Source organism: Microtus ochrogaster, chromosome 1 (assembly GCF_000317375.1).
Source record: "Microtus ochrogaster isolate Prairie Vole_2 chromosome 1, MicOch1.0, whole genome shotgun sequence".
Lineage (NCBI taxonomy): Eukaryota > Metazoa > Chordata > Mammalia > Rodentia > Cricetidae > Microtus > Microtus ochrogaster.
Window position 1 is genome coordinate 14,892,671 of NC_022009.1, and position 11,230 is coordinate 14,903,900.

The 11,230-nt window shown below is 47.1% G+C and overlaps 1 protein-coding gene across 4 annotated transcripts in view; it reads right to left on the reverse strand.

Moving 5' to 3' along the window:
* Positions 1 to 467: 467 nt before the first annotated feature.
* Positions 468 to 11,230, reverse strand: part of Max (MYC associated factor X) — a 27,544-nt gene continuing 16,781 nt past the window's right edge. For 2 of the 4 annotated variants that reach the window (XM_005343238.2, XM_005343237.2), the window contains 2 exons: positions 3,131 to 3,254; positions 468 to 1,937 (listed from right to left, as the gene is read on the reverse strand). In XM_005343238.2, coding sequence (XP_005343295.1) covers positions 1,750 to 1,937; positions 3,131 to 3,254 — 312 coding nt within the window. In that variant the 3' untranslated portion in view covers positions 468 to 1,749. Of the gene's footprint in view, positions 1,938 to 2,585; positions 2,687 to 3,130; positions 3,255 to 11,230 lie in introns of those variants that run through there. The other 2 variants (XM_026779591.1, XR_001228951.2) reach the window with 2 other exon arrangements.

An 11,230-nucleotide genomic window follows, 5' to 3' on the forward strand; every position in this document is an offset into this window, starting at 1 on the left:
CAAAGCAGTTCAGGTTGGAGTTGGGTCCATGGTAGTTAACTTGATGCTGTTGTGGTCTCTGACTTCCAGGCTTTGGCAGCTCTGCTGCTTCCGCTCTGTTACTGGAACTCTCTAGAAACTGAAAAACCCCAGCCAGTACCAGCCACCTCTCACACTGGACACTCATCAGCAGGAGAACAAGAGCCACGGCTCTGAGCCATCAATTCCTCCCAAGAGCACTGTTTAGCAGGAGCTGCTGCCACAGTGACCCAGTGCAAGCCTCAAAGTCGCCTTCTATCAATCACTTAACCACTCTCAGGCTGAGATACAAGAAGATACAGGTCTGCTACAGCTGCTCCTGGCTCTGCAGGCTCCAGGCAGAGATCTCTGCTTTTCTTTCAAGGCTCCACACAGGCCCAGCAGCTTCCAGAAGGCTCTTCCTTCAACTATCTTGGCCATTGCAGGGGCAAGAAGACACCACTACCAACAAGGATAAAATAAGTTTTTATTTATATTCTTATAGTAAAGGGGGAAGCCTTAACTTGCAAGACAATTCTTGGGCAGTATGTACAACATACTTTTTATTTCCATGGAATGGAATCAAATACCGACTGAGACTACAGAGTATACACTAGAAATCAGCAAACGCTGGCAACAGAGTAGGAAAAGACAAAGAAATGAAGCCTAAAGACATGAAACCCTTCACTGGGCTCTGTTGACCACAGCCAGAGCCAGGGCTGGATCACACAGTGGCGACAAGTTCCAGGACTGGAGGCAAGGAGGGAGGGAGGCTGTAGTGGGGCTGTGGGTTTAGTACCAGGTAAGTCGCTCTTGGTATTTACATACAAAATAGTTGGCTCTATTTCTTAGAAATACACGCAGAAAGAAACGAAGATTTGATCATTACTTTATGAATCTGTCGCTTTACAGTATCGACATCATCAGAAATAGGGGCATTTCATTCAGATTCAAATTTCAGTAGCAGGAAATAAATATCAAAACATCATCACTGGCCCTTAATACAAAACCTCTACCCCTCCTACGACTCCCTCCCTCCCTGTCCCGCCCACACATAACCACCCCTACCACTCCTGGTGGCCATTTCACTGCTGCCATCTCCTATACATACCAGTGTCACGTGGCCTTCTGTAAGGCTGGCTCTGCAGGCTTAAACAACCGAAGCGTGAAACATGCCAAGGATTCTGCAAATCTGTCCCTGCTTTCCTTTTCACCACAAACTTCTTCAAGAATCTGGTCTTTCAACAGGAGCGATAGTGTTTCCAAAAACCAATCCTTACAGAGGAGAGGGGTAATTCTGATTACTCCAATCTGGTCATCTTGCCAAAGTAGAGCAGTTCAGAGTCACAAATTCCACCAAACAGGGGTGAGAGGACTGGGAGGGGCCTAGCGGGGCAGATGCCCTCCAGGCACGTGCTCTAAAGGCAGGAGGAGTTGGGAGTGGGGTGGGCAGGACACCATGTACTCAGAGGTCTGGCCGGCTGTCTGTCCTCCACAGAAAGAGCTGCCAAGTTAGGGTGTTTTGGTTTAAAATTTCTGGTGGGGACAGGAACCCCTGAAGGGAACACATGTAAAAACAGTGGACACAGGGAGGGGATGAGAGCTGTTGTCCAAGAGCTTCTATGCAAAAATAACAATTAATAAGGAGAGAGGAAACTAAAGAGTCTGTCAATGGTTTGCAGTTCTAACGATGAACTGAGAGGATGAGGCGGTGGAGACGACAGTTTTTATTGCTGGCCTGCCCCGCATGGCTTAGCTGGCCTCCATCCGGAGTTTCTTCCTGCTCTGGGGCTCTTCAGGCTCGGACTCTGAGCTGGAGTCTGAACCCCCATCGAAGGCAGAGATGGTGCCGCCCTTGGCGTTGGTGTAGAGGCTGTTGTCTGAGGAGGGGTAGTTGGTCTGCAGTTGGGCACTTGACCTTGCCTTCTCCAGTGCACGGACTAAAAGGCAACCAAGGGAGCATGTTACCACCTTCTGGCGATCCGGAGAAACCAAATCTCAGACTCAGGGTCCAGCCTGTTCTTCCTAAGGGTTTGCTTGCTGGCCCCCAAGGCACAGGGTGGCTCAGAAATCATTCCCTTCTGGTGGCTGTTCCCCCTTTTCTTTTCCCAGCTGGACTTGGGGGCCCGGCACACATGGCCAGCCACTCTGCCATACCACCCTGAAGAGAAGGCTTGTGATGAGACACCATCCTGCTATGGACCCAGCACAGAGACCAGAGCAAGAGTACCCTGTTGGATCGAGCAATGCAATGACAGAGGAGAACCTAGCCTGGCAATGCCAGGCTCCATGAAAGTGTGAAGGCCCAATGAGAGCAGGAAAGGATGACAAAATAGATTGGGTCAAAGGAAACTTTTGGCTTGGCTCTCATGAACAAAATCCACTTGGAATGACAAGCTGGACACTTGGAAGCAAGTCACCAATACACACAAAATACCTGGGCTTTTCAACAGACACCCCTACATGCAGGCTGTTTGGCCCATCATCCAACCCACTACCACCGCCCACTACCCATCCCTTGGTTCAGCTCAGCTTGAGCCTGGAGGATCAACCCTTCATGTTATTTATTTTATGTGAGATGTTCTAACCCAGGTGGTTACTTGCATTTCCTTTTACTTGCATCTTCCATGAGGGAGGAAGAGAAGTGAATTCCCCAGGAACAAAGAACTTGATCAGCTCTCGCTTTCCCCTGTGGTTGTAGGAAAAGGCGGGTGTGAGCATTGGAGAAGAGCAGGGGCCTGGCCCATAGGCTGCCCTGATTGGACTACTATTGGCAATGGGGAGGGCTCACTGTCCCCTGAACTCCTGGAGATGCTGGTACTTACATGGCACATTCTACTCCAAGGACCTCAAAGCTCTGTTCAGAAACCTGACACCAGGTATGACCCTTACTGTAGGCAGAGCACCTGAGCCCCAAGGAAGGGAGAGATCAGGCCAGAAAGATACAAGCCTTTGGATGTTCAACTCCCTAGTTCCTCCATCTCCTCATTGGAGGTCTGGTCCTTCCTCAGGATGGCTCTAACACTCAACTTCGAAGGCCCGTGGAGCAGGGCTGAGGATGCTTCTGAGGCATGGTCCTCTGGCTCTGGCCGGGCACAGCAGGGCCAATTGCCCCATGAGTGTGGCTGCTCACCTTGCTGCTCCAGAAGAGCATTCTGCCGCTTGAGGTCATCAATGTCTTGCTGGTGCGTGTGGTTTTTCCTTCGCATATACTGGATATACTCTGTTGCCTTGTCTAAGATTTGGGCCCGGGATGCCTGTTGCAATATGAGAAGAAAACATGGGACAAAATAAAGACCAAGTCTGCGTAGCAGGAGAACCATGTCTTTCTCTGGCAACAGCATGAGGGAAAAGGACTGAAAACAGGAGGGTGAGCAAGACGGAAGTGGCTGAGGAAAGAGTCCAGCTATGGCTGTTAACCCAAAGTGCCATGTGGTTCAAAGTACTCACCTACACAGGTCTCAGCTCTACCAGGAAGCCTGGACTCAGAGCCACACTTACTAAAACCACCAGCTAGCCTGTGGACAGCTGGGCCTTACAGTCTGTCCGGCTCTGAACTTGTATTCCTCTCATCTCCTCTGCATCCTTTTCTGACACACTTGTTTGTTTGAGACAGGCTTTTAAGGCCACGCAGGCCTCCCAGCTGTTGGGATTATAGCCATGAGCCACACTCTCAACCCTCTGGTTCTTCAGTTTAAAGTTTTCTGCTTGCCTACAACTGGACAGGCTGACCTTGAACTCACTATGTAGCTGAGTCTGTCACTCCTGCCTTTACTTTTTAAGTGCTGGGATAATTACTCCCAGTTTTATGTGGTGCTAGGGATTAAACACAGGGCTTTGTACATGCTAGACCCAGCTGGACTACATCAGATGTCAAAACACAATGAAAACTCAGGCCACATACACTTCTGCTAGGCCTTGGCTATAGGCAGCCAGTTCAGAATGACAAGATCACGGACTGGCCTGGAATAAAGGTGGGGACACGTCTTTCCATCAAGGTCTTTTAAACTTCCCCAACCCCAGACTACTGGTAAGCAAGCTCAACTCAACAATGCTCCTGCTGCACTGTCTAAAGAGTGCATCATCAAAGCTGGAGGTACTTGATGTCAACACAGGAAGCAATTGGGCCATCTCAGGAAACAGCCACACCTCTAGATTATGGTAGACAATTTGGGCCGGGCACAACAAGGGAACAAGTAATAAATAAGTCAATAAAATGGATAGCAGGTTACTATTTACTGGGCCCCTACAATCATAGATTTGTTTGGTATAGATTCCCACCAGGCTGCATGTATGGCCAGAGTTAAGCCCAGCATGTAAGATGGTGCAAAGACAAGCGGAAGGCTGGCAGCACAGGTGCCCTGAGTGGAGCATTCATTCCAGAGGCTGAGCACTAGGAAAACTTTGCACTCAAAAGGGTAACTCAAAACAGTTCTACATTACACCCCAGGGCTCCAAAGCAATCAGAAAACAACACTGAAGGGAAGGCAAAAACACACCAAACTCAAGCTGGTAAACTTAAAACTAACTCATACTAAATCCTACCGATCAATTGACAGACCTCAGGGTAGGCGAGGTGAGGCCTGAACTTTCAGTCATTGAAAACACTAAAATCCCCAGGCTTTCCTCCTCTTACAGCACCTTCAAGGTGATCTGCTCAAGAGGAAGTCACTCAAATTCAATCAATCATTTTTGTTTGGTAAGAGTTATGTGCAAGGCAGACACTGAGAAACAAAAGCTATTTACTGTCTAGTGGACAAGCTAAGGATTATCTCCATGCAGAAAAGCCACAGGCAGAGTGACTAGTGTGACCAAGACTACCAGATTATAAATGTCATTGAAAAGGCAGCTAGGGTGCCTGGCTAGGGTGACAACCCACTGTGGCTAGACACTGCCTTAGTACGGCACAGGACTCCAAAACCCCACAGGTAGAGCTTGTGAGAAGAGGACAGAGCAGCACAAGGACGTAAGGGGAGGTAAGATGGGTGTGCTCCTTTAGCTAAGTGGTCAGCCTGTGTAGGAAGAAGGAGGTGACCCAGCAATGGACATTTCAGGGGCTCTATCTCCTCAAAGAGGTCATAGTTGGCAAAACAAGGAGGGTGCACATAATTGGTACGGACTAATTAAAATACCTTGCCTCTCTGACTGACAAGTCACCGGAGCTGCTTAGCGGAGAATGGCAGGTTGCAGGGTAGGGATTGGGAAGACAAGAGCTGTATTACCTACCTGTTTGTACTCGCAGATATCCGTGTCCATGGTTGCTCCTAACCAACTAGAAATTCTCTACCCTCTCTATCACTGATAAATCCCTATGAATACTTTTTCTTTTTGTCCTTAAGATTTATTTTTATGTGCACTGGTGTTTTACCTGCATGTATGTCTGTAAAAGGATACCATACTCTCTGCAACTGGAGTAACAGACATTTCTGAGTGCTATGTAGGTTCTGGGAATTGGACCCGGGTCCTCTAGAAGCGCAGGCAGTACTCTTAACCACTGAGCCATTGTCCCAGCTCCTCCTTACGCATATTTACACCTCAGTCTCATTCACTGAGCCTGATCTGCCTTGAAACTGTGATCTTCCTGACTCAGTCTTCCAAGCGCTGGAATAATAAGTATGCCAATCTCTTTTTAACTTGCCTATTTTAAAGCTGTTTCTCTGACAGCTCCCAGAAGACAGCATTAGTTCTTAACCATGTTGTGTGCATCTGGGACAAGAGGAGAAGGCAGAAACTGAAAACGAGAGCACTTGCAGACGGCCAGGGACGACTGCTGCTTAGCAGCAAACCGTGCAGGCCCATGTACTCTAGTGTCTCTCAGACACAACCGGAACCGTGAAAACAGCATCAAGAGAAAAGTGAGTATTGAGCACAGCAAGCCAGGAAGGGCACATGGCTCTCTAGGTGACGGCAGTGTTCATACAGGCTGCTTTTCAGTGGAGACTGAATTATTATAAAGGACCACAGCAGGGCTTTGGGATCAGGAGGTCCCTGAAGAAGACTGGCCTGTTTTTGTTTGTTTCTAACTAAAAAAAAAAATGTTTAAGACAGGGTCTCACTCTGTAGCTCTGGTTGTCCTGGAATTTCCTCCCAGTGTTCAAGGCATCCCTAATGCTAAAGGCAACACAACCAACCCTTCCTCTAGCTCCTTCTAGCTAAAAGCAGAAGTGCCCTTGGTCATGTGAGCCAGGTGCTCCTGGCCAATGAACAATTCCTGAAAATTATTCAGTTCACTTTATTTTGTCCTTTCCAGGATACTCAAAAAGTCTAAAAACTGCAACAAAATGTGAAATTTATATCCACCCAAGGGAGGAAAACAAAAGGCTAAAGTCAGAAAATGCTAGATTCATCTGCAACCTACACATCTCATCTCTCCAAACCATACCACGACTACATAAGCAGCCACAAGTGTATGGCGTGGGCCCCTCCCGGCCTTTATGAGTTCACAGTACTCATACAATAAACATGAAGGTACTGGGATTTGTGGCATGGACTATGGAATGGCTTCAGGCTTTCAGTTTCTGTTTCTGAAAAGGCTCAGTTCACGAGTCCTCTGACCATGCAGAGCACGTTAAGTCAACGTGCCCACAGACCAACCAAATGATTTTTTTTCTGTTTAGTTTTTCATGTTTAAAGAGCACTGATTCCGCCTTTTCGAGCAGAAACGGCTCTTCCGAATAGTGTGAACAGAGCTGCTGGACAAGACAGACTAGGGCTGAGGGACGAAAGAGGCAGCTATGCTATACATAAATAGCAGCATGGAGAGCCACAGAGTAGATGCTATGTAGCCTTGCAAGTTCTTGTTGCAAATCTAAAACACAGAAGCAAGAATGACCGGTACAGCAGAAACAGTTGCAGCTCACACTGAGTGCTAGCTGCCAGTACCAGGCACCCCATACACCCTCTCCACTAGGAAACTTACCCCATGTTAGTTAGCTTGAAGGCAATAGTCAAAATGTGAACCCAAGTCTTGAATACACTCATACTTTAGGAAGAGGCAGTTGGGCAGATCTCTGTGAGTTAGAGACCAGCCTGGTCTACAGAGCTAGATCCAGGACAGGCTCCAAAGCCACAGAGAAACCCTGTCCAAAAAAAAAAAAAAAAAAAAAAAAAAGGAAGAGGCAGTTGTAGCAGTAATTTTTTATTTTTTTCCCCCAAGACAGGGTTTCCCTATAGCTTTGGAGCCTGTCCTGGTACCTAGCTCTTGTAGACCAGGCTGGCCTCAAACTCATAGAAATCTGCCAGCTTCTGCCTCACAAGTCCTGGGATTATAGGCGTGCGCCACCACGGCCCTGCTGTAGCAGTCATTTTAAACGAGCAACAGAACCACAGAGACAGGAGTTCTTATGGTGAGGAAAAGTAAAGATGAGGACAGGACTTCAGGAGAACCCCTGATTTGCCTGCAAGGACAGCAACGAAAACCTCAAAGTAGAGTCAAGGCCCGCCAGTGAGCCAGCTCCACAAAGGCACAGGCCTGGGTTGAAAAGCAATGGCTGAAGACTAGTCTTTTTGGTTAAAAAGTAAAAAGCGAGAAACAAAATCAAACAGTAATAATAACAAGCAACTTTTAACAGTAATAGCACTGAAGAACACTACACACGCACGACACCTCAGACTCCTAGCAAAGAAATGCTGGGTGAGGTAGAGCCTGAAGATGATGCAGCACGCTAGCAGGAAGGACTCTGCTGGACAGGGCAGGGCAGGGGTGGAAGAGTCAGCTCCCATAGTGCTGGTCTTCACTGCCTCTTGACAACCCACAAGGTACAATGGAGAAGACTCCAGGTTTAGCAACAGGTGGCTGAAGAGAAAGAAGGTCAATCCATCCTCCAGAGCTACACTCCTTCCTAGAAAACAGCTAGCAGAGGCAACCTACCCATGTTTCTTGGCAAAAATCTACATTTCACAAAAGGACTCAAAGCTTTCAAAAGCTGCTAATTCAGTTACGAGTTTTTGTGTGTGTGGTGGTGGGGGAATTCAAGACAGGGTTTCCTCTGTGTAACAGCCCTAGCTGTTTTGGAACTAGCTCTTGTAGACCAGGCTGGCCTCAAACTCACAGAGATCTGACTGCCCCTGCCTCCCAAGTGCTAAGATTAAAGGCGTGCGCCACCACCCAACAGTCTCCATACAGGGCCGGTGAGTGAACACTGAGTAGAACCCACTCAGTGGAAGAACAGACCCAACCCCCAAAAGCTGTCTTCCTCTGGCAGCCAGCCACAGCCCCCCCCCCCCCAACAAGATAGAGCTCAAGAGTCCCACATTCTAGTTCTCAGTCTGACCAGACTTACTTGTTTCTGTATAAAAAGCCAAACTGGTTTAGACAACAACAGGGCACGGGAGGCAAGGCAGAGCACAGCAGCCCCAGACCAGCATCAGGAGCACCTCCGCCCCTCCCTGAGGAAGGATCTTAGGCCAGTGGCTCCACTAGACCGTGTTTCTTTTTCACATTCAGATGCTAGCTGGGCATGGCGGGCCATTAAGTCTGCTGTAATCCCAGTATTTGGGAGGTTGAAGGAGAATGGCGAGCTCAAGGCCAGCCTGGTTCACAAGTCTTGCTTTGAAGAACTAAATGGGGAGCGAGCAGGCAGATCTGGTAGACATTTCTGTTGAGTAAGTCTTTCTCTAAATGAAAATTAGCAAATCTGCCTAAGAAATGTGGGTCTCCTTTAAACTAGTTCACTCTAAAATGGAACCATCAGTGGTAGCACAGGCAGCTGAAGGTTGTCAAGTTCCCTAAGGGCCCTTGGCAGGCGTGGCTTCTAAGCTTCTAGGCCCTTGGCAGGTGTGGCTGACTGCCAGGCAGACGCAGAAATGACAAACCCTGGAAGACTTTGGTTTAAGGGTCAAAATTGTTTTTCAAACCTCATGGGCTTCATTGTGCCACTGAGACCTGTAAGAAGGTGTGGCACTTCCCCATGAAGAACAAGTACAACTCCTCGGTCCCTGAAGAGGAACTAGATCTAGTGAGTAACATTTGGAAAAGTATTTACTTTCAAAGGTAATAAACAAAAATGTAAAATTACTAGTTTTTGCCTACTCAGTTATTCATCCTCTAAGGGAAAACAAAACCCAGTGATGGTGAGACTGAGACAGTCAAACTCTAGTGAAAGACTCCAGAACATACGACGAGAGAGTGAGATGAACACAGGCGCCCTGGCAGGTGTTCTGGCAATACCCAGCAAGTCCGTGGCTCCAGCTTTCATCTGTATACAGACTGACCACACACGTCATGCTACTCATCACTACTTTAGTTATAGAACTAAAAGTGTACAAAACCCAAACTGATAACAGAAATACTCTAAATGACTAACGGCGAGTGACATATCAAGGGGAAAAGCAAGGTGTAAGCAAGTACAGCAAGCTGTGTTACACTATCCATGGAAGTGTGCTTGCGAGACCAGGAGACCAGAGTGGAGAGTTCCCTGCTTGCTTCTTAGACTTTATCAATTCTATGCATTAGGGGTTGCAGGTTCTCACATAGCCCAAGATAGCCTCAAACCCACTAAATAGCTGAGGTGAGGCTGACCTTGAACTTCACCTCTCAAGTACTGTGATTACAGGTGAGCACCACCATACCTGGTTATACAATGCTGGGGATGGAACGCAGGGCTTCAAGTATGCTAGGCAAACCCTCTGCCAATGGAGTTACATCTACAGCCTCTGAGTTAAAAATTAAAATAATAACTTTTGGTGGGGAGAAAAAAGGAGACAAGTCTGGCATTGACTTTTAAGGTGGTAACCATTTTCTGTCACACTAAACTGGAGGGTAACAGCAGGAGGAGAGTTTACTGCATGCACTATTCTGTGTGATCCACATTAGCCACAAGGCTAACGAACACTTAAACTGCAGTGACCACAAATGTAGAACAGACATATCATATTTCTAATTCTTAGTAAAATAAATAAATAGGACTGGGCATGGAGACACACCTGTAACCCCAGCACTCTGAAGGTTGGAGGCAGGAGGATCAGAAGTTCAAGTCTACTCTCGATTACAAGCACAGTTTGAGGCCAGCTTGACTACTTGAGACCCTGTCTCAAAAACAAAAACAAACCAAAAACCTTTCTCTCTAAAAGAGAAAAAAAGCAGTGCAGCCAAAAAATAGTGTTAAATTTTCAATAATTTTAAATACAGAAATTATATGTTTTAGTCTGTTATCTTTACTTCTTAAATTTAAATTTTAAAAATTAAAACACAACCTCCCCACTTCAACCTCTCCATTCCTGCCCTCCATCCTCTCCAATTCATGGCCTCTTTTTCCACAGACTCTGCTTTTCACTGCACAGCAAGAGTGCCGGGGTTAGAAATGTGGGGTAGATACTACCTATGGTTTAAATGGGACCTGGGGATCCAAACCTCAAGCTTGGCCTTCCACTTTACCCACTGGGCCCAGGCCCCCGAACTCACTCTTAGTTTCTAGTAGTACCCACTATAAAGTTTCAATGTGTTTATATTAAGCTCTATTCAGATATATTTGTGGTTCATATTAAATGTTTACCAGACAGTGATTGTCAAAGATCTTAGGAAAAAGGGAAGCTATAGCCATGTTAGAGAAACAGGCAGACCTGTTTTTCTTCCCATTTTTCTGGAGGTTTAGCAATTTTGTTCAAAGACAAAAAAAAAAAAAAAAAAAGTAATGTTAAAGGAGAGTTCTAGATCAATGTCTCAACAAACAAAGAATGTTAGCAAGTCCCCTGGTCTCCCTCAGGGAAAGCATCACCCAGGCTCTCCAAAGAATTAACTCTAGGCACATGGGTCCCATCTGCCTTTGCAAGCTAAGCAGAGTTAGACCTGGTAAGTACTAAAACAGAGGAGAGCCTGTTAAGTTACTGGACTGAAAGGAACAAGAAGTGTTTAAGAGAGAGGCCTGGAGGTGGAGACTGGCAAGGGTGGAAGAAAGGCGGACACAACGCCTGCACACAGCCCTAGGGTCTGACATTAGCTGGAACCTGAGCCTAGAGTCTGACCTTGAGGAGGACTTCAGAAATTTTTGGAGGAAGTAGACACTCTCTTCCAGGACCCTAGGAGGGTTGCTAAGGGAAAAGAGGCAAGGCAACACCAAGTCCTTACCTGACTGGTCCGTGAGAAGACCTTGAAGGCCAGACACAGGGCACGCCTTTAATCCCAGCACTCGGGAGGCAGAGGCAGGCGGATCCCTGTGAGTTCGAGACCAGCCTGGTCTACAAGAGCTAGTTCCAGGACAGGCTCCAGAACCACAGAGAAACCCTGTCTCGAAAA